Consider the following 22,616-nt stretch of genomic DNA (forward strand, 5'->3'; position numbering starts at 1 on the left):
TCTCATGGCAATTTCTGGTATACTGTTCCTGTTGTCATGATGGGACCATAACCAGGAACATGCACAGTGAATAGAAAGTGAATAGAAAGGGGAACTGCATGACACTAAGGCCCCAGATCAGAAAGGGGTTGCTCTGTTCAGAGATCCAGGTGGGTCCCTAGACACAGCTGCACCAAACTTGATCACTACGAGCCCCTGTAACCCAGTTGCTGACATACCAGTTTGGATGGCAGAAGGCCAGCAAGCCTCCCAGCACGCTGCACAGGCACTGGTCAGACAGGGCTAACAAAGGACACTGGAAACAGGATAGTTGGGAAAAGTTGGACAAAGTGTTGCAGTGTTACAGTCCCTGTAAGGAGGTGCTTTGTTTCTGTAACCTACTCAGAAATTTGGCTTATCTAGTACTGAATTTAAAAAGAAAAAAAAAGAAAAAAAAAAAAAAAAAACAAACCCAAACAAAACAAAAAAACCCCAAACCAAAAACCCAAACAAAACCAACGCCCCCTCTTCATTTTAGAGTCTGTATATAATGCAGAGAAAGATACCAAAGTATGAGGGATGGTCTATGATGCATTTCTCCAACTGGACGCAGAATATACTCTAAATCTGACAGACTGATCTAATCCTACAGCTAGCAGGCAATACAATACCTCTCTGTGCACAATAAACTGTGTTGAGGAACCCAAACACATTCAGCCTGTTGTACTGCTTAAAGAATCCAAACATACTTGCACCCTGGAGGTCTAAGTTTTTGCTTAACACATGTAGATGTTTACTGCAATTGTAGGCTAAAATAAACAGAGTACAAATTATTGCCAGATCAAAAACCCACATTTCCACAACTGCCACACCGTGGCCAGTCCTATACTGCCTTTATAAAAGTAGCTGCAGCACCCAGCAGGGTGGAGCTGGAGGTGCTTAATGCACATACTACAGTCTGGATTTGTTACATGAGAAGACACTGAAGAAGTTTATGAAGAAGTCCACCATGGCAGTGCTACTCTTAGGAGGTTTGGAAAGTTGGAAATTGGTGGATAAACTGAAGAACTTTCACCACAAGTTTTACTTCCCCCCCCCCCCCCACCTCCCCTCCCAGTTTTACCATTGGCATTTAGGTTAAAATATTTCCTATTTAAGTGATCATTACAAAGAAGACATGTGGAGAGTCTGATCTTGCAGGACTAACACATTCCTGAGACAAGTATGTTGTGGCTGAGGACAGCCTCTCAACAGCTTGAAGATCATATGGTTAAGTTGAACATGTAGGGCCTTAATAACTCTGATGAGCTGCAAGAGTTACTGACTACTTCACTATGGAAACAGAAATGCAATTACCTTTTAGATCAGCAGTCCTTTTCCTAAATTCAGGCTTCAGATCAATTTCACTTAGTACAAGAACATTGGAACTATTTCTGAACATAGATCTTTTCCTAGAACTGCCGGAATCTATTGAAGCTGGCAAGCTTAGAAAACCAAGAAACCCGACATGGAGTTTTAAACATTTCAATAGTTACCAATTTATTTTTATATAAAAAAAAAATGGTAGCAATGTAGAATACAGCAATATTTTCAGGTTCCACGCACGCAGGTTGTGAACATTCCAAGCAATGTGTACATTTTGGAAAGAGACTAGACAAGAGAATTGACCAAAATGTTACTGAACACTGGAAGATTTTTAAAAAAGGCTAAAAATTATCAATAGTGTCTTCTTAATATTGCTTTCCTTACTGAAGACAGAAAAAAAACCCCTTGACTTCACAGATAAGGTTAAAAAATGGGAGGGGGGAAGACAGACCGCCCAAAAAAAAAGGCTGCTACAACACTGCCATACAGGCAAAAAAAAAAAAAGAAATCATACTTCAATATTTGCATACTTGATAGCAGCATTCTCCCATCGAACCATATGAAACTACGGGAAGAAAACATCAAAGCAAAAAAAAAAAGGCAGTTATCCATCAGTATTCAAAAACCTAGAATGAAGTCACTAAGTAGATGAACACTTATTGAGAATTAATCAATATCTACATTCTTAGCTGCTTCCAACTCTGTTCCAATAGAAACATGAAGTTGAGTGTCAGCTTTGTGTATTTTATTTTTGGCCTATTTGAGTTTTTCCAGTTCATAGTTCACTGCATGCTTGGAATAGAGAGGGTCATTATAAATCCTTCTACACAACGAACTTTAAGTAGACAGCTGAAAATAAAATGTACTACTTGTAAACACACAAAAAAATACAAGCTTTTTTTTGTTTCAAGTGAGCACTGGTTCCAGATAGATTATCTTCGGTATCTACCTCTTTCACCTCTGTCTCTGTCCCGGTCACAAATCCTCTCTCTCTCCCTTTCCCGATCACGGCCTCTGTCACGTTCTCTGTCTCTCCGATTATCTCGAGGCCGGTCACGCTCCCGCTCTCGGTCCCTCTCCCGGGGCCGGCTTCTCCGACCGCTGACAACGGCTTGTGTGCGGCGAAGGAAGTCGTCTACTCTCATGTCATAGTCGTGCTGTGATGAAAGGACAGCTCTGCTATTTTCTTTCCCAGATTAGAATTTCCTCCCTTATCTACAGGGCTGGCTGTAACTCTTCAGAAAGCCCAGTATTTAAAAAAAGAAACTCAACCAAACAAGTGTCCAGCATCCATGTGCAGAATCTGGTGTTCAAATGCCAGATACCAGCAAGAGACTTGAAAGCTAAGGAGGCTTCCAAGCCAGCTAACAGAAATTAATAATCTGCCTTGTTTTCTGATGCGCCTGTAAGAAGTTTTAAAACACAAAATTCTGATGATTAAGTAATTCGTTGTCCATGAGGACAAGCAAGGTTACAGGCATGTCCTTATTCAAACTGGGCTTCAGCATGAAAATGTTCAGAGGTGGACAGGGTGGAAGCTGATTTAAGCATACACCTCAGTCTAAGACTCAGAATTTTTCACTTTACCTCACCAGGGAGAGAAAGCCTTTTAAAATTTGCTGGAAGTGTCTAGTCAATCTAAACAACTGATCTTTCCAAGGAACTCTAATGCAGGTCATAAACATGTTGTTTATCACAGCCAACAAAGCTCAGGTTAGGCTACCCCTGGACCCCAGATTTCTACTCTGGCCTGCAGACTTGCATCCGCTTTGTCTGTGTGGACACTTACTACTCGTTTGTCTCTGTATCTCGCTTCATGTGGTACAGGATGATGTCCTGAGTATGGAGGGTGAGCTTGAGGTGGAGGTGCATGGTGCTGATAGTAAGGGTGGTGTGGTGGTTGCTCCATACCTGGATACGGTGGCTACAAGAAAGTTACAGAAGTTTGTTGAAGCAAAGGAATGCACGCAAGGAGTGCAACATTCAGATGGCAAACACAGCACCTAAATGTATCTGATCACAGCCTCCTAACTGAACAGCAGACTACTTTCCATTAGGCTAGAATGCTTTACTACCTCTGTACCATTGCTTGGAAAAGTTCTGGTATACAAAAGTTCTGGTCAACACCCTCCCCAAAGCCCAACCTTCCTTCCTTCTGTATCTGCCTCAACATGACATTGTACATAAAACTTCTGCTACTTAAATGCGGCTGTTTGGTTTTTAGGTTTTTTAAACCTTTGCATATAGAATGTGAATTCTGCCCAAATCATTGAGCTCTTACAGAAATGACTCATACTTGTTCCTTATGAATGTATTTCTATTTTAAATTAAAAACCTGACTTTGCAAGACAAATTATTTGACAAAATGCTAGCAGGTTTTTTGTTTGTTTTTTTTTTAAACAGGATGTATTTTGGCTGATTTCTTCCATTTCTTCAATCAGCAAGGTCTTCCTCTGCCATGTTACCAAAGCATCTTTGCTTGCATTTTTGTCACAAAGAAAGTAAGTGGAAATGCTGGATTTTAGGACAACTACTTGGACAGCATACAAGAGGGGAGGGAAAAGAAAAAAAAGGAGTTTCTGGAGGCTTAACTGTGTTTGAAAAACAGTTTTCCTCCCCATCTAAAAACCTAGTTCACTTCCTTCATTTGTAAGGAGTTGTGTTTCAGCTGAGAAAAATGAGAGGCTACAGGAGCATCTCTACATCTGGCATTGCTTTTTGCTCATTGCCAGTACAAACAAGAGCCGAAAGACTCATTACAGTTATTACTAAATATAACCAAAATAACCTCACTATGACTGCTTCTCCAGACATGAAGGCAAAACCACAGCTTATACAAGTGAACTATCTACACAGCTGTAGATACATACACTTATGTATCTGCTTATCTGACTGGGAAAAAAAGTGCATCTCAGTGGAGGCTGTAATACAGGGAGACTTATTTTAATTAGGTTGTGAAGCACATTTTGCTACTTTCCTGCATGCTTCATTGCCATAGCCAAAAGCAAGCCACTGCACAATGCTAGAGCCTGGCAGCCCATTCCATGAGCCTCTTCAACAAGTCCACCTGTTTGATGCATTTGCTGTTCAAGAGCCAATTACTATATTTAGCAGAATACAGAATGTGATCACATCCTCCCATCTATGCTAAAGGAAGATTCTGCTGTTTCCTCAGAGCTTACTAAGAATGCCAGACTACTATTGAGAGTAAATTTCAAAATAGTTGCTATCAATATTTTTCCCCTAAAATTTTTACACTGTTACAGCGAAGATACATTTTAGGAAAAGCGAAGAGTTGAGTGCACACTGAATATGCCAGGCTCCTTTAGAGGGAAACAAAAAGAAGCTGTATTCTAAGGAGAAAAATTGAATTCAACAAGACACAAACCATTCCTTGCCATGGTGGTGGTGGTCCCATGTTGTGGAATTCCCTCACGTAATCATTGTAGGACTAAAATGAAAGACAGTAATATTAAAATTTGTGTTGAGTGTTCTTTGGAAGTGCAGAAAGCTGAATATAAAAGGTTCCTCAAAAATCTGCATGCAACAACTTACCCCATTTAAAAATACATCTCGTCGAACTCCTGAAAATCGTCTGTTGGGAATAAAAATTTGTAGAACTAAATCCAACTTATCCATGCAGACAAGTTACCAGGGCATAAAATGAATAACATGAACACACCTTACCTGTCTACTTCGGGATATCTGGGATCCTTTATATACCCTGTTCGAACATCAAGCAGTATTAATTCAATTTACCATCTCAAGTAAACAATCTTAAAAATTATATTCAATAGAAAGTGTCCTTTCATTTTGTGCCAGCTACAAAATTACATCTACTTGCCATTACCCTCACTTTTAAAATAACTCTTGAAAACTTACAGCTTCTTATAGACAATGAAGACAAGTAGTATAATGTAGTAAAAAAAAAGTGATGTAGATAAACCCATATGAATTTGTACACAGTACCAACAAATAAGCAAGAGGGAAACTGTGCATATAAAGACTTGAAATTCAGTCAAATGAATTAGGAATGCACATGAAGTTGAAGAGGACTGTCTCTGGGCAGTTAGCATGTGGCTGTTACTACTTCCTAACGGTGTATTCAGTAGAATGTGTTCATCTGGGCAACTCTTAAAACTGATTCATAATATGTTTTGGATACAATGCTAAGAGGATATTAAACTAAAAAGTATCTGGGAAAGCCCTACAGGGAGAAGGATTCTCACAGCTTCAGTAAATCCCAAGAAGTAAACTTTAAAGAGATCAGTAAAATGGTGCAAAACACCAGGCATGCTTGCGGTAAAATAATGCTTCCGAGCTTCATTATTTTAAAAAATCTTGCTCTGTTTTTTAAACAATGGTCTTAGAAAGATGGAGAGCAGCAACAACACTTTCTGCATGAAAGAATGCAGGCTTTGCAGACAAGCTGGACAGATGAAGGCACGTTCTTAACAGATTCAGAAATCTACCACTGAAATAGCAGAATGCACTTTTCTAACAGAAGCGAAGCACAATTTGGTAGACTAAAAGTGACAACTTCTTAATAGCTGCTTTCTGAAGAGAAAAAAATAGCTGCACTACAACCAGTGCTGTTGCTGCACTACCATTGCAAACATTTCTGGAGAACAAATTTCCCTTCTCAAACTCATCTGTAGATCCTCTTGTAAAATGCAGTGCAACATCACCCTCCCTTACTCGTGTAAAGCTTGCAAAAAAAATTCTCTCTGAAAACATAACTGAACGTCTACCATCATCTCCACACAGAGGCTGCTAGTCAGGCAGTCTCAGCTGACTTTCCCAAGTGGAAATTTCTCAAACATTTTCATCTGATGATTAGCATCTTGACAAGTAGGTCAGATCTATTCTTGCGCCCACATTAACATAGCACTCGAAAGGATCATTCACAGCAATGTACACAATTCAAGGCTCTTAGAAAAAGCTCAGCCTAGGTTAAACTCAGCTCTCTCTCAAACCAGTGAAACAGCGTCACTGACTGCTGTGAGAGGTGGGTTAAAGCAGCAGGCAACAGTTGGAACAAGTCACATTTTTATATCCCAGTTATAGCAATATTTTACTTTTGAATTAATGAGGATATGCTAAAAGAGAAAACACTTGTGAATTGGTGCACACAAATCTTCATAGTAAGATATTAACCTGGTCTTTGGTGAAACTCAGGGGGATAGTCAATCCTTGGTTTCTTTCTGCTGTTATGAATATCATAATCTTCTGGTCGACGCCTACACAAATTAGATATCAAAGATTAAACAAGGTTGCTTGGAGCATTCGTTACAGCAGAATACCTCACAGGAATAGTCTGAGCTGCCCAGGATATCAATGTAATCATTCTCAATTCTATTTACTTCAAAATATTCTATAGCTTTAAATCTGAACTGAAAGGATCAGAAATAGCTCAATTACATACACTCTACTGTTACTTTCTGTCTACAGGAGTTTTGGTAGTTAAGGAAGGAACTCTACCCAGCAGTACCTTCATACCAAATAAAAGGGAACAAATTTGTCTAAACCAAACTCAAACTTAGGCATTAACATTACGCTTTCCACATTACATTTTGAAACAACCTATTGGACAACAAAAAATTTCACAGAACATTGCAGAGGGTGGCTCATTTGATAGCTATGGGGTAGAGAATTCTATAAAAGAGCTACTTCCATAACATTTATAAATAAAACTGCATGCTTTGTGAAATTGCAACTTTCACTGTGACTTTCCTAACTGGGTAGGCCAATGATACTATTTCTAATAATTTCTGTTCTAAGCAATTTACCAGCAATGCACTGGTGTGCTTTACAATGTAATAACGCTCAAGCTTCCTAATAATTAAAATAATTAGGGATCTTTTCTATAAAAACAGGTCTTTGACAGAAGAGATGTTAAGAACTCTGCTCTTCCTTATGAAGTAACATTCCAGTTGCTGTTATGCTCAATAAAGAGCTGATAACTGGCTGCTTATTTTGCTCCAAGGTACATAACCATTACTGGGAAACTCCAATGCTAATGTAACAGTGTTTCTAAACACAAAGCAGCTACAAAACCATTCCCTTCCTGCCCCCCTCCCCCTCTCCAACAGCATAATTCCTTATAACAAGACATTAACACTTTCTTAAATTGCTTAATTACTGTGCAACTTGCTGGCTAAGTAACAAGCTTATACAGCTTTTAGTTTTATAAAGAGTGACTTCTCCCCCCCCCCCCTTCCCCAACTTCAGTCTTTAAAGCCCACCATACCCCATTACTAAGCTTTTTAAAATGGAAGCAGATTCTTTAGTATGAGCAAAAAGCCCAAAAACCAAAGCAGTTGCATCTACAGCAAATTCAGATCAAAGAAAATAAAAGCTGGTGTAAAGAATAAACATACCGCTTTCTTGTAGTTTTGAGAGTGCATTTACGACCGGTATAAAATATGATAGAAACAGTTCATATAGTAGTCCAACTACTGACTTTAAGCTGTAAGCCACATACATAAATGGAGGCCCTGGCAGGCTTGAGAAGGTGTGGTGGTGTTATATGTATAGTTTGCAGTCCATTGCAAAACCTTCACTTGTATATACTTTATTGCACTGGAAACCTCTTAGCTTAACTCCAAAAGCCATCTTGGTGTTCAGTCCTTTAAAGCCAAAAATAGGGGGGCGCTGCCAGGTTTCCTCCTACCTACTCGTTACAATGTCCTTTTTTTTTTAAGCTCAAGGAAATGGGGACTCTTGTTGGGGCTCTGTACCTACCACAGGACATTTCCACAGAAAGGAAACTTAACCAAAGGTTTCAGCCCAAACCATACATCAGTCTGTATGCAAAGTGGCTACCACGGGGAAAAGGTGTTTGGCAGATGGGCTAATATCAGTTCTTTGCAAAGACTTCTCCAATTCTGTAACAAGTTATACCCCCTTTTTTTCTGGAAAATGATGTTAAGTTCATATAGCAGTGATCAATAACCATGTCGATCCTCTAAAAATACTTTAAGTCCACAGGTACTGCCAGCATCTGGAAAGGTTGTATATACAGACACAGCAACAGCCATTCTTTTTGGTTTGTTGCCGGGTCTCCAAGGGCCACTTGATCCCTTTTGGAAAGAACCTACTGTTTTCAGAAGCTCAGCAAGATGTGTGAATTCAGTGGTTACATGTTAGAGAATATTTGGCAATGGGGTTAACACATCACGGTGACACAATTTGAAACAGTCCCAATAATGCTCCTCTTGAATATCAAAATAACTTAAATATTTTATCCTCAAAATGAGGCGGCATCTTCTGCAAAATTCTAAGTGATCCTTATAAAAGTCCCATATTTGATAAGGCTTATCCAGAGACACACCTGAAAGAAAAGGCTTTTACAAGATATTAACACATTTTTGGCATATAAATATTTCCTCCTCTCCATCTAGCCTGCTCAAAATCAAGCCAAGCTTACCTACAGCTAGCATTACACGTTGCATTAGCTCAATAAATGATCTAGTCTAAACTAGAGACAGAACTTTAAGAGCTTTTTTCTGCAAAAGCAAAGATCCCCATTTTCCTCTTGAAAAATGACAGACCGGGGAACCATGTGAAATCCTCAATGAAGCCACAAACTTGTCCATGCAGCTTGATTTGAGGATTTTCTCTCTTCTTTATCGCAGGGAAAGCTTTGACGAATCACATTCCTCCATCACGTTATTCTGACACATGTGCCTATTATCAGTCCAAAGAACGTTTCTAACCTTCCCACGTCCCGAACGGGGTCTCGACGGGATGGGCGTCCTCTTGATCGGGGTTGTGAGTGCATTCTTCTCTTGTGCCTCATTTTATGAATGACTTGATACAAGTCAATACTTTCATCAGGAGGGAAGAGAAGACAAAGTTGGGTTCCACATTCCGGCTCAATTTCCTAGAATTAGTTAGAAGTTCAGTAGTGGTTTATAAACTGAAGAAACGAAACTCTCCCCAAATACACTGACACATACATTTAAGGAAAAAAAAAAAAAAAGGACACTTTGAAGAGATGTCAGTATCACTACAGACAGCAAAATTCACTTACGTTACCTTTCACTCTTTAGGCACTACTTAGAATTTTCATAAAACAGTCCAACACTCTGGGTAACCATATCTTCCCATGAGACATACAGGCCACATCACTGTTTTGCTATAAAATCAGAGGACTGTTTTTCATCACAAAGAAAATGATCACCTATTACAGAAAGAAAAGTGACATTCGTAGGAAAAAAAAAATCCATCCCAGCTTCACATATAAAGCCATGGCCTGACAGAGCTGACTACTACCAATCAGTATGAGTTCTTCATTGTATGGTAGACAGGTCCATGAAAATACCAACTCAATGTCTGACCACAGTCAAAACAAGCAGTCTGTGTGTTCAGGATTCTTAGGAAAGGAACATGGAATAAGAAAGTCATTGTATCACACTGGAAGTTCATGTTCCACCCACACCTTAACTACTGGGTGCAGTTGTGCCCCTGCATCTCAAAAAATAAGGGGACAGTAGAAATGAAAAAGCTTCAAAGCAGGGCACCAAGGATAACTGACTAAGTGCAACAATTCCTACATGCAGTGACTGAGTAGGTCAGGTCTCTCCAGCCTACATTAAAAGAGAAATATGCGGGATATGGGGAACAAGATGGAGCTAGTGGGAGCGTCGGACACCGCAAGTTGTCTAGAGGAGAAAGGGACAGAGAGAAACTTGCTGACTCCCTCTTCCAGTACAAGAACTTGGGCCATCAAATGAATCTAGCAGAAGCCAGGAGCAAAATAATCCCAAAAAGTGCTTCTTCAACCTGGTGACTACAGGCCTGCAGAACACTTTCCCAAATGATGTCGTAAAGGCAGAATTTCAGAGTACACATCCTCAGAAGAGAGATCCATCCAGAGTTGTGCAAATATAAGTGGATAAATGACAGCCACTTCAGGAAATAACCAGAGTTGAGAAGCAGGGAGAGCAAGCATCAGACAATGCTTGTCCAGAACATAACAGTACAGTAGTTTTATGAAAAAAGCTGAAACCCATGTCCAGATAGCAACTCTACTGTGGACAAAACATCAAAAAAAATATTTCCTTGACGATTTAATAGAAGCTAAGTTTAAAAAAAAAAAAAAAAGGATTTTAATTAAGTTCACACTAAACTAAAAACAAGACCAAGACTATTGTTTTTCTCCTGCTACACAACAAAGCAAAGATATCTGTGGGGCAAAACAATGCAGCACAGAGTTGACATTTTCCATACAGTATGGAGATTATACAACTCCCACCTTGTTTTAAGAAAGCAGAACCCATTATTTTACCCATGGCTTGCACACTTGATGACAGCAGCAACATACCTGCACTCTGGTATGTCTGACAAGACAAAGAGCCAGCCCCACTTAAAATTTGCTTAGCATATATTCTATAATGGGAGACTATGCCTTAAGCAATACAGTGTATATATATTAAAAAAAAAAAAAAAGCAATGCAGAGCACAACTGGAAACACCAGAACTTTTTCTTAAAAACTGATGCTATATGGTTTGCACACCATACAAAGCAAGGCACATTACATTTCAAATTCAAAATATCACAGTTCTGAAGCAAACACTGTTTATCACAAAGATGACAACAGAATTGGCACTGTATTTTTCCTTCTTCCACAACAGCATTAGAAAGAAGCAGAGTGCCTTTCCCACAGCGCTCTACTGCAAGTAACTGATCTAAAAACATTCCAAATCTCCTGCACATCCAAAGCTGGAAGCAAGCACTAGATGATGTCAGTTGAAGAAAAAGTAAGAATTAACAAACCTGTCCATCGCGTCCAATCTTCACTGGCTTATGTTCGTTCCAAGGATTGGTCAGGTGAGCAGACTTTGTGAACGGCAGTTCCCGCCTAAATATACAAGTGGCACCATTTATAGTTTTGCCTCCAGTTTTTTTATTAAGAATTAAAAAAACACATACAGCAGGAGATTACATATAAAATAATCCTGTTATTCTTTGTACTGTTAGGTCTCTGAACATATTCTTATGTTCTACATATTGGTAACTGAAGATTTCACTTTGACTTATTCCAGTATTAACTAATATAGTCTGTACTATGACAGGTTCTCCTTTTAAAGGAATTTTTTTGTCTTTGTGCAATATCAAGATTGTGCTTGTTTATTATCTCACCATCTAAATACAATGATCAGTCTCTACATGATATGGTAGTTCTTGGCACCTACTGAAATAAATCCCTGAGCACTGACCTAACTGTGAAGCTAGAAATGCTTTGAGCTGGAGGTGGGAGTCAGTAGCTTCAAGAGGACCTTTCCAACACAGATTTTTCTCTAATTCAAAGTCTTGCTTTTCCTGTATTTAGTCTTTCTGGCAGTCCAAAGTACTTGCACAACCATGCAATGTGTTTCACAGGACTGCTGTAACTTTTTTTCTTTAACAGAGATTTAAAATCTTTTCTGTAAGAACATACTCAGTGAAATTAATGAACATACTGCTCACAACCAATATGTTCTACAATACTTGCACTATTTCATATGTTGTTTTAGAATGGTAGTATTTTCTTTGTTCAGTCAGATCGAGAGATTTGTCCTTACATGATTTTTTTTTTTGGTTTTTCATCCACAGCTGTCTATTCAAGTGAGCAGTGAGGATAGATCTCTGGCTGCATCAAGTTTCAGAAGGATGCTGTCAGCACTTGAGTAACATGCAGAAATAATATTATAATGCCTTGTTACTAACAGCAACATAAATGCACAATTATTTACCTGCAAATCCAGTCAATTTTAAAGACACCTCCCAACATTTTTGCATTCATTCCTGCAGGCAGCACCCAGTGTATAGGTGATCCTCCGTGATGGGACTCTGAAGACAATCTTGCAAACCCTAAAGGATTTTGTATGAATTGTAACAAAGATACAACAGAAAAGCTATTGCACATAAAACTCACTTTCACTTACCTTGATAACAGCTCATTTCCCTTACCTTGGAATTTGCCACTCTCTCTTACAGAAAATATCAAAATAACACTCCTTGCTGATCTAAATGCAGCATTAAGCTTCTTTTCATTCACTGGAAGTGTTGACCATACTCCCTAAAACAGAAAAACACCCACCCCATCACCAAAATGTAAGAGTTCATCTCAAATGACTTAGCTAACAAATATATAATGTAGATGAGGAAAACAAGACCAAAATAGTGTACTGGAATAGAAGGTAATGGAAAGAAAAAGATATTGCTAAATTCATTTCCTTCAAGAAATATTTTAGCCTGCCTTGTGCTAAAACTTTTAAAACACTGGCTTTTCAATCTTTTTTTGAACACTGAAGATGCATTTAGACCATCTATAAGACTTCCATTGTAATTATAATGATGGACAGATACCTTAAATAGTAAGGGTGAAAGTTTTCATGCATGTTTGAAGTGACTTTGGGAATTCGTCTATTGTATAAAACACAGAAATTATGAAAAACCAACAGAATATATACTGAAAGGTGGGCAGGTAGACTTCAGTATAGTATTGCAGATTTGTTGAGGACAGTTTGCAGACTTTAAAACTCTTTCAGTGAAATGCCAGCAACATGAAAGACACCAGACTAACACTTTAAATTGGCAAGACAACCTGAACCACTTTGTTCAGCCTTTCACATCTCCACCTAGTAAGTAGGACCTTTTCCCTTTCACCAGCCATTATGTAGCCACACACAATAAAACCCAATCTGTTTTAAGGTACCAACTGAGCTGAGCTACAGAGTAACAGTTTATTGAATTATTCCTAGGTTCATCTTCCGGGCAAACAAGCTTCAGCCTCAGAATAGGATCTACAGTCTACCAAAGACAACGTTCCTTCCCTCACATTAATCTAGTGAAGGTATGTATTCATACCCTACTCTGAACTCAGATCAGTGTTTGTCTGATTTTGGTGATTCATTATAGTCACCAGAGAACTATTTGGGGTTTTTGCTAGCTTTCAGTCAGATTACACGGCTTTTGGCTGCTTGTAAAGCCCTGCTGTGAACCGGAACAACCTACCACATTGGCACCACAAAAGCGAGTTTCATGAAGTCCAACACCAAAGCACTGATAACCCCTACACTGAAAGACCATGCATCCACTCCAAGAACTTCAGGAACAAGGATACTACTGTAGCTCCATACATGGATGAGGCACAAAAAAGGATATACTTCTTTACAGAGCTAAAGCAAACACCAGTCAGAATGGTGTTCACTGCACAGATCAGACCCAAAGCTTGAAGGAGGGGTGCGAACCAAACATACCCAGGACTTTGAGATTTGTTCAATAGTTTTAGTGCAATTTCCATCCTAATTTAGAAAATCTTCATTAAAAGAATCACCTACTCTGTGTATATTGTGCAACAGCAAATCAAATATTTTCTCTATAACCTGTTCCAAAGAACACATGCCAATACAAAACCACCAGAGTGGTGCAGTGGACGCCTAATGCAATTCCTCAGCAGCTGAAGTCCAGTGCTCTGGAATCCCTCCCAAAGAACTCACTCACACCAGCACTGCCAGGCATACATTTCCACAGTAAGGCTTCAGATCCTGAATTGAATCACCTGACAAAAATTACTTGTATAGCATTAGAGGAAAGGCAAACAACCTTCTGAACCTTCTCAGAATACAGCAGCATGAACTGATGGAGGGGAGAAAATACCACCCCAGCATTCCTAATGGAGGTTGGCTTGGGATGTTATCTAACAGACCCTAAGGCCCCTTTTAACCCTATTCTTGCCAAGATAGATGACTGATGGTCTAGGAACTTTTCTAGGTTACAGTGGAAGCAGAAGAACCAAGGCACGTAGCTTTTGTTGCTGCATCTACCGAGATCCAAATTATAAAGAAAAGAGCGCCTCCAACTGCACACTCTTCCAAACGAAGATGGGTACGTTTGGAAACGGACAAAGTGATCAGTTTGAAGAAAACTGAACATACCTTTGCCTTAGCAAGTGATACATTTTCATGGTTATTACTCTTGATGAGAAAGAATCTTGCATCTTGGAGAATGTATTTAAGTTTACTTGTTTGGTCTGAAAAGAAAACAAAGTATCAAATAAGCCAAACTGTAAATACTTATCAAACACGTTGCTTTGAGTATAGATAGTTGTTTGCTTCCTTCAAAATACACAGTATCCCACCCAGTTCCTATCTATGTATTATCACAGTCAACCACCCAACTTGAAGACAAAGCTGCAGAGCGCAAAATGCCAGGGGAAACCAAACCAAAACTAAAATTTAGATATCCAGGTAAAGAAAAAAGTAAAATAAAATCAGCATGATTCAGTGATGTTCCGATATGTAGGACTTATTTCCTTGCTTAAGAATCTTTGCATAAATGATGGGTAACATTTGTAACAAGCACAAGTTGTTCAATAGAGAATGGTGAATGCTGTTCCTCTTTGCAGTTTTAAGCACTTCCTTTTTAAATCTGCTGCTTCTGCAAAGAGCAAAGTGACTGAACTTTTTGCATATTGCTCTCAACACATGCAAAAGTAGCTTAAGATTTAATTACCATGCTCAGAACAATGACGTGCTCAAATTGATTTATATCAGAACATCACTACTTACAGGTAATTTAATCAACAAAGACAATGGCTTGCTATGGGGCATGCATTAAAAATTCAAATTTAAATGATACCTTTTTGGACAGCACGAACGGAAGATGATAATTTCTCATGCTTCTTTTCTGAACCTGTGTTTAGCCAAAGTACATTTGTTCAGATTGAGCCTTAATAGAGATAATATACAATTTCTACAGCCTTGTCACATACAATTTTCATTCATGACAAATTATGCTTTCTGGCGCGCACCCACACACACAAAAAAATACTATTCAATGTGCACGAGTGTTTTGTTTTGGTTTTTTTTGGTTTTGGTTTTGGGTTGTTTGATTTGGGTTTGTTTTTTTAAAATGGTATTTGAACAATTTCCTACTCAGAAAACTAGTCACTGAATCATCATCTTCCAAGTTTAAAAAAAAAAAAAAAAAAGTGAAAATTCCACTTAAGCAACAGAATAGCATTAAAGTAACAAGAAAGCCTACTTCCCCCCAAAGGTATCCAGACACAACATGCCAGAAGTCAATATCAAATTATACAAAGCTACATACCCCATAAATCTCTACAGCCAGTTACATTTATTTTAGATTACACATTAGGATTTGATGCAAGTCACAATGACAAGCAATGAAAGGGAAGAATACCTGCATATGATTCTGATGCAGAACTTCCACTTCTGTCAAAAACAATTGGAGAGATACCTCTAGCTCTCTTCCTCTCCTTCTTTTTCTCGTCTAAAAGAAACAATAAAAAATAAAAGCCATACCTTAAACACAGGAAAAGTTGAGATTAAAAAGTAACGAGACAGGAAAACACCATCAGTAAAAGTGAAGTTACCATTTGGCTTGCACGTTAAAATTGTGGTTGTTGCCACAAAACTATCATGCACAAAAGAAGCAAATGCTAGTTACTCAAGCTTTTCATTCACAAAAGGAAGATGAATGGGACAAATCCAGTACATCTGTGCAATGTTTAGAGACAGAATTTATTATTATTATATTTTTAGTAAGGGTGGGTTAGCACTTCTTTCCAGCCTTCACCCAAATGTGCAACATTGAGCACAAACTGTGTTGCAATAGTGATATGAGCTCATTTGCTCGGAGCTCAAAAAAATGGTAAGAGACAGGAAAACAAAACACTGTGCCACACAGGCAATTATTTCCACTCTTAAGAAAGTGTTATGTTATACCACAGAGCTTTTTAGAACAGTTATGACAGCTTCAACTCGTCTTTAGGTTACACCTTGCTGTCTCTAACTCCAAACAGCAGAGCTGAGCTAAAAAAGGCTGCATGTTAAGCAGGATGACCACCTATGGAGACTTCAGACAAGGAAGATACACAATAGGAATCTTAACAGGATTGCAAGCTGCTTTCCTAGAAAAAACAAACAACGAACAGCCAAACCCAAAAGTATTTACGTCATTAGCACTTCACATCAGTAAGTTAGGACTACTTATAATATACAATTACAAAGCAATTGTTTCTAGTTTCTGCTTAAAACATTTATTTCATTCTAAATTTGCCATAACATCTAATAATTTCAACTTAAGTTTAGATTTCCTATGCTGGACACAGCCACTATTTAAGATTCAATTATCCTTCCCCAGGAATACGGTTCTTTTACTACACTAGTCTGCCTGGTCACTTATCTAGATGGATACCAAACAGCTCAACACCAAATTAAAATGAATTGTGTGGAAAACTAAGCCACTAGATATCCAAGAAAATACTAATTTAGTGTTTCAAAGCACTGAACAGCAAGGCCAAAGCAGTCAAGAACACTATGAATCCTCAACACAGTAATCTGGATGTTCACAATTTTGCTTTACCACTTTCCAGTACATTTTTTCCTTGCCTATGGTATTTCATAATTAACATCTTCCTGACTTGTGCTACCACAGCTTACTTTTGACATGGTCAGGAAGTGGTTATTTTTAAAAGTAGCTGAACTTTCAGTGGCAAGGTATTTCAGACTACCATGCAAGATGTTGCCTACCTGATGCATCTGAACCAGACCCAGATCTGACTGACCCATCTGTGAAAGAGGCAGATTCAGAATCAGAATCGCTGGCTTCACTCCGTGTGTCATAGTCATTTCCTTCCTTCTGATCCCTCTCATCCTGTTCGTACTCTTCTTCATCTTCCTCCCCATCTTCTTCCACCTCTTCATCCTCCTCCCCTTCATCATCTTCCTCTTCTTCCATTCCTTCCTCCTCATTCTCTGTGTTGCCTTGTTCAGAGGAACCACTACTGCCAGTCTCGTGATCTGAACAATATTCCTCAGAGTTCACCTCTTCTTTAGAAGAATGGCTAGATCTGCTTGGTCTTCTATCCACATCATGCCTGATTCTCTGATGTTTAAAGAAAAAGTGAATCAGCAGTCATATAACATTGTCAGGATGCACACACAGTCCTAAGAGAATGTGTCTTATAAAAGTCTCATAAAATTTCTTTATTTATAAGGCAGCAAGAATACTTAATACCTCTGAACCATCCGGTGTAGAAGACTTTGCCCTCCTGTCAATATCCCTCTTCCTCATGCAAGATTTTTCTGGTTGTCCTTTATAAGGTTCCCTGGAACTGCTTGACATTCGCATCTTCCGATCACCATCTGGGCGCTTGTTTCTCTCAGATCTCTGATACTCCTCAGTCTTGTATTCTGACACGGGCTTTCCTTTTGTACTCACTATTCTCTTGTTATTGCTAACTGATGAACTGGGAGGTTTTGGCATCATCTGCCTTGAGGAATGCACAGAAGGTTTTTGCCTCTTGCTTTCAGCATTTTCCATCCTGTCAGTTTTTCTTTTTGATCCTTAAATAGAAAGAAATATCAAGTTTAGTGTTATTTCCAGTATCAAAACAAAAACTGTACAGAGGCTCCTACTTTCTCTATTTTAGGTAATTACCCTGTTGCAGTCATAGGGAGCATCGTCCAGTTGTAGGCTTTGCAGCAACACTCAAAACTGCTTCTTAGGAACGGCTCATGTTCTAAAACACGTACTTTACTTCAAAAAAGGTACATGTTTCTTAGATTTTATACATGGAAATGCTAAATTAAATGCTTATGGAATTGGCCTAAAGCCAAATCAACAACTGAGCTGGAACCAGACTTTGCAACCCCTTCGCTCCACTTCCATCTCACTTCATTGAGCCATAAAGGACAGTAATTTTCTAACATTAAAGGAATTCAGAACAAGCCAGACTCAGCAACTGCTCTTGAGACAAAAGGAAACAGACTCGACTGTTTGCATGGAAGGGCAGGTGAAAAAGCATATGTCTATGAAATAAAGACTTTTAGAACTCATTCAGTCTTTGAATCAAGTTATAAAACCCACTACTTCAAAGACTTTAACTGTAGTAAGACAGACATTTTTTACCATTTATGTTCCTGGAGGACATCCACTACCAAAGTCACATACCCTTTTTCTCACTTTTGTCTTGCTCACTGTCAGGGTTATATAACTCATCATCCTGGTCAGGAGCATCAGTCAAAATGTCATCCAGAACATTCAGTTCACCATCTGAAAGTACACAAAAGAAGTCAAAACCAACCATAAGAAGTCTGGATATGTAAACGACAGAACTAGGATTTACAAACCCAAACATTTCCTTTAGGGCTACAGATCTGCAACAAAGCAAAAATTGATGTCTTCTTGATTTATTTCTACATTTTCAGTTGGAAGGATCAAGCAGAGCAAATAAAAGAACTATAGTATGTCACAAGATGCATTTAGACCTCTAAACAAGGTCCAAGTTGGCTCCTCATGTCACACAAGCTTTGCAGGAAAGATGACCTACAAATGAAAGCTGAACATAAAAGCTTGTATAAAATTCTAGAAAAAGGGTGACAGGAGATAGTCTGAGTCCCATTAGTAAAGAGGAAGGACCCGTGTCCCTGCAAAATTCTGAAACTTGCATGTTGAATTACCTCTCTTCCACTGTTTTTGTTGTCATTGCTGTGTTAGAATGGTGGGTTTTGTGGTTCACTTACAAATAGAAAAAACACAATGGGGAAAGCAGTACTTATTTGCTGCCTAATTAACTCTGAGCTGCTCTGAAAAAAACCCCCACAACTTGATCCAAAGGGCAAGTGTTAAAGAAAATTCATGCCAGAAGCAGTCAATGATCACACTTGGTCACAAAACTTTTAAAATCTGTCACTGTTTCTGGCTGTTTCACATTGCTTAAAACCAACAGGGATATATGGTGATTCTAGTAGAAGAAGGATTCACCAGCTTTAAAGCAGTAGGTCTATATTCCAAGCACTTTAAAAAGTAATAGTGAACTAAGCATGCAAAAGGAAAACTAAAAAAGGTATTGATTTTGGAATCTCCCGTTTCTTCTCCAAAATTCTTAGTTCTTTCCATTTTGTGATTGATTGTATTTTCTGTGCTCAGGAAAAAGAAAGCAGAGCAAACTCCAAGGATTCAGCTTGTTGACAATATCCATAGCAGATGCAGGTAAGGACTCCTGTACTGCATGAAACTGGGGTAATGCAGCAAATTAAGTCCTCTTGAGTTTGGCAGCTCGTCTATCTCAAAATCTTGAGCTGAGCCACAAAAGAAGTTTTACAGTTTGATGTTAAAAAAACTCCAAACATAATCCACATTATAAAAAAAACCAACCCCAATTAGTATTGCAACTGTCTTTCTACTATATACTACCAAATCTGAAGTCAGCATATGCACTAACTTTCCTGCTGGCACTTCTCCACATCTTTGGTGGTGGGGGAATGCAGAAGTGATCCCTGGACTTCTCAGCTGGTGTGTCTAATGCAAAGTAAATGGTGCAGAGAGAAGTGGATCAAACCGTTCCCTGGCAGTTTACAGTTAGCAGGCATTTAAATGCAACACGAACTTGCATCATAATTCTCTTGGGAATAGCCCTTTATGTTTGTAGACACCTATACATCCACAGCAAATATTCTTGCTGTTGTTGATAAATATATGAGAGTCAGATTCATGGCTGTGCAACTGCCAAACATGGGATGCATTTTCCTGGCTTGCGTTCTGGTTGCCCACAGGAAACTTGGCAAGTCCGGAGCACAAGATTTTTTCACTGGACACTAACGAAAAAGAGGTGTACCGAGATTAGGAAATTGAACATATCACCCATCTCAAATCACACATATTGAACCTTAGATTTGTTTCCCTCTTGGTGAGACAACAGCATATTTGAGTAAACTACATTTAGCCTACCTACTGCAGTAGCATTCAAAGGTGCTAAACGACTCCTGTATCAGCTAATTCGGAAATAAACGAAAAGGAAAATTTAACAGGAAATGCAAGTCTGACACACACTCTCTCCTAAATCCCTTCCAGGTTAGATGGACCTCATTTGCAGCTGGAACCTTAAAAAAGGGTGCAAGAGACAGGAGCAGGATGAATTCCCCCATCCCCTTCTATATGCACATCTACCTGACTTGTTTAGAAACACATTTCCAGATTTATTCAGCAGCCTGCTTCCTGTCTCTCACTTGCATTGGATACACTGCTCGACTGATCGCACAAGACGATTCCTCTCACTGAACTGCTACTGTCAGTGTTCAAGCTGAAGAGCTAAATAATCTCAGAGAGGTATCAGGAAAAACAAAAAAGCAGAAACAGAAAAATGGCAGAGGACAGGTATTTTATAGTCCATCACCACTGAAGAGGGAGGGACCAAATGAGTTTTTTCCATGACAGATACACCCCACAGGGTTCTCCTGCCACTTGTCTTTTGTAGGATCCTTCCACGAACAAATTTAACTCACCCAAAACAGCAGGAAGGTAGCCTGGGAGGCCATTTCCTCTGCTAGCCAGGAGCGTTAGATCTATTGGAAGGGTCCAAGCAAAAATCTGATTTGGTACACAAAAGAAATAAGACCCTGTGATTTCAAACTAAACAGGTCTGCAAGCCTTATTTCTGCTTTTTAAAGTGGTAAAATAGCATTTATCTTCCAATGGAAGCCTTCCAGTTCAGTTGCAAACAAACGTGCATCTACACCTGCTATTCAGTCAAAATAACCCCCCCTTTCACATGAGAAATAATTTAAAGCAAATTAAAGTAAAAATATAACCTGACAATTGGCAGTTATTAAAAAACACTAACAAAAAAAAAAATTCAAGCCCAACTAGATAAATAATTATATGAATAGAAATTTATAGGTGGCAACAGCAAACATTTCAAATTCACTGCTCATCCACAGTGGCAAATCAGATCTGTTTCAACACAACCTGATCATATCCTAATCTACCAGTTTTACAATAATACCATTAAGGATCAAGCACCACCAATAATTTTATTTATCAGTTCTAACAAAACCTACTGGGAATTTTCCATGTCATATAGTCCCACAACAATAATTAGACAGCAAACTCTTACCACTCTGACAAAGTCGTTTTGTGGACACATATCCTGCAAAAAGCTTTACACAAAGCATATTCTCTTCGCCATGAAGCATATTCTCCACAGAAATGGAGCTCCATGAAGCCATGAAGCATATTCTCCACAGAAATTCAAATGATAATATATAAATAAACCAAGCCACAATATCCCAGTGATACTTTACTCTTTTTGTAACTCTACAGTTCTCTGCACCAACCACCAAACGGCAATCTGCTCCACCTAACTTTGGTTTTGCTTCTTAAAGAGGCTATTTCGTGAGGATTGATTGATATAATCTCACAGATAATTTTCGGCTTCCGTGTATAGCGGCAGTCAGTTTTAGGAGCTGTGATTCTATTATTCGAGACTAATTATCCCAGATTATTATTCCAGAGTAATGACTCTGAAAACGTCCAATTTCTCTTAGTCAAATTTATTTATCCACAGTGCCCAGAAACCACCGCTGACCGCCGAAATAAGATTCCAACACCAGTTTCTGCTTACTAAAGTAACTACATCGCTCCACAGAAAATCCTGCAAAAAAACCCAAAACCAAAACGGCCTAGTGATGCAAGCAGAAATAAAAAGCCGCAATAAAAATAGCAAATACTTTCTGCGAAAAGACAAGCAGCAGTAACTCGCTGTCGATAATGTAAAACTTACGGCCCACGAACTTCTCCCTCTTCCCGCTGCTCGAGTCACCTTGCCCCGAGCCCGCTGCCGCCGGAACACCACAGTATGAGAGGCCCTATTACCTCCAGCTCCCCCGAAAAACACAGGGAGGGCTTCCGCAAAAAAATCATCCTCGAAGAGTCACTCCTGACCCCGCCGCCCCTCCGCTCTCCTGGAGGAGACGTCCGTCCCCCGGGATGAAGGCCCAGCACCAGCTTCCACGGTGGCCCCGGGGAGGGGGGAAAACTCGGGCGGGGGCCCAATCCCCGCCCGAGCCTTCCCCCTTCCCCGGAGCCCAACGCCTGCTGCCCCCCTACCCCCACGTACCCTTCTCCTCCCGGCTATCCGTCGCCATCCCGCCGCCGCGACGAGCGCCTAAGATGGAGGCTCCCTCTTCCTGCACGTAGCGCTTCCCTCTTCCCACAGGGCGCCGCTTTGTTTACGCTCCCCGCGTCAGAGCGCGCCGCGGGCGGGCGGGGGCGGCGCATGCGCCACCCGGGCGCTGAGGGCGCAGCCGCCATGTTCGTGCCTGGCAGGGCCCTGGGCTGCGTTTCGCTGGACGGGAAAAGAGGTGTAGGGAGAGGAGAAGGCTTCTGCCCGCTCGGGAGTGCGGGAAGCTCGTATTTCTCGGCGTCCTCGTGCTGTTGTGACAGCTGCGTGTGATGTTGGAGCCCTTTCTGAGAG

At 39.7% G+C, this 22,616-nt stretch overlaps 1 protein-coding gene across 7 annotated transcripts; it reads right to left on the bottom strand.

Annotated features, from left to right (window-relative positions):
* Nucleotides 1-1,489: 1,489 nt before the first annotated feature.
* On the bottom strand, nucleotides 1,490-22,370 carry YTHDC1 (YTH domain containing 1). Of its 7 annotated transcripts, XM_042049567.1 has the most exons (19): nucleotides 22,260-22,348; nucleotides 20,647-20,706; nucleotides 18,314-18,415; nucleotides 17,378-17,706; nucleotides 16,891-17,245; nucleotides 15,539-15,628; nucleotides 14,975-15,028; nucleotides 14,272-14,366; nucleotides 12,302-12,410; nucleotides 12,085-12,202; nucleotides 11,126-11,210; nucleotides 9,063-9,229; nucleotides 6,502-6,584; nucleotides 5,032-5,068; nucleotides 4,900-4,939; nucleotides 4,733-4,795; nucleotides 3,134-3,268; nucleotides 2,294-2,501; nucleotides 1,490-1,909 (listed from the first exon to the last, which is right to left on the bottom strand). In XM_042049567.1, exons 1-19 carry the CDS (start codon nucleotides 22,285-22,287, stop codon nucleotides 1,860-1,862), a joined length of 2,208 nt encoding a protein of 735 aa, XP_041905501.1. In that variant the 5' UTR covers nucleotides 22,288-22,348; the 3' UTR covers nucleotides 1,490-1,859. The 7 variants fall into 7 exon arrangements, with proteins under 7 accessions (XP_041905501.1, XP_041905505.1, XP_041905504.1 ...); XM_042049571.1 differs by lacking the exon at nucleotides 20,647-20,706 and having other exon boundaries at nucleotides 22,260-22,370; XM_042049570.1 differs by lacking the exon at nucleotides 14,975-15,028 and having other exon boundaries at nucleotides 22,260-22,347.
* Nucleotides 22,371-22,616: the final 246 nt, after the last annotated feature.

Source organism: Corvus kubaryi, unplaced genomic scaffold (assembly GCF_017639235.1).
Source record: "Corvus kubaryi isolate FWS band 111438036 unplaced genomic scaffold, C.kubaryi_AGA036_p1.0 71, whole genome shotgun sequence".
Lineage (NCBI taxonomy): Eukaryota > Metazoa > Chordata > Aves > Passeriformes > Corvidae > Corvus > Corvus kubaryi.

Bases quoted from the DNA above. Each gene is read 5' to 3' on its own strand.
- YTHDC1 (XM_042049567.1), bottom strand. From the start codon at position 22,287: ATGGCGACGGATAGCCGGGAGGAGAAGG. The intron at 18,416-20,646 runs GTGAGTTAAATT...GTGTACTTTCAG, and splicing joins CTACCTTCCTGCTGTTTTGG to ATGGTGAACTGAATGTTCTG. The intron at 17,246-17,377 runs GTATTAAGTATT...TTTAAACATCAG, and splicing joins CTACACCGGATGGTTCAGAG to AGAATCAGGCATGATGTGGA.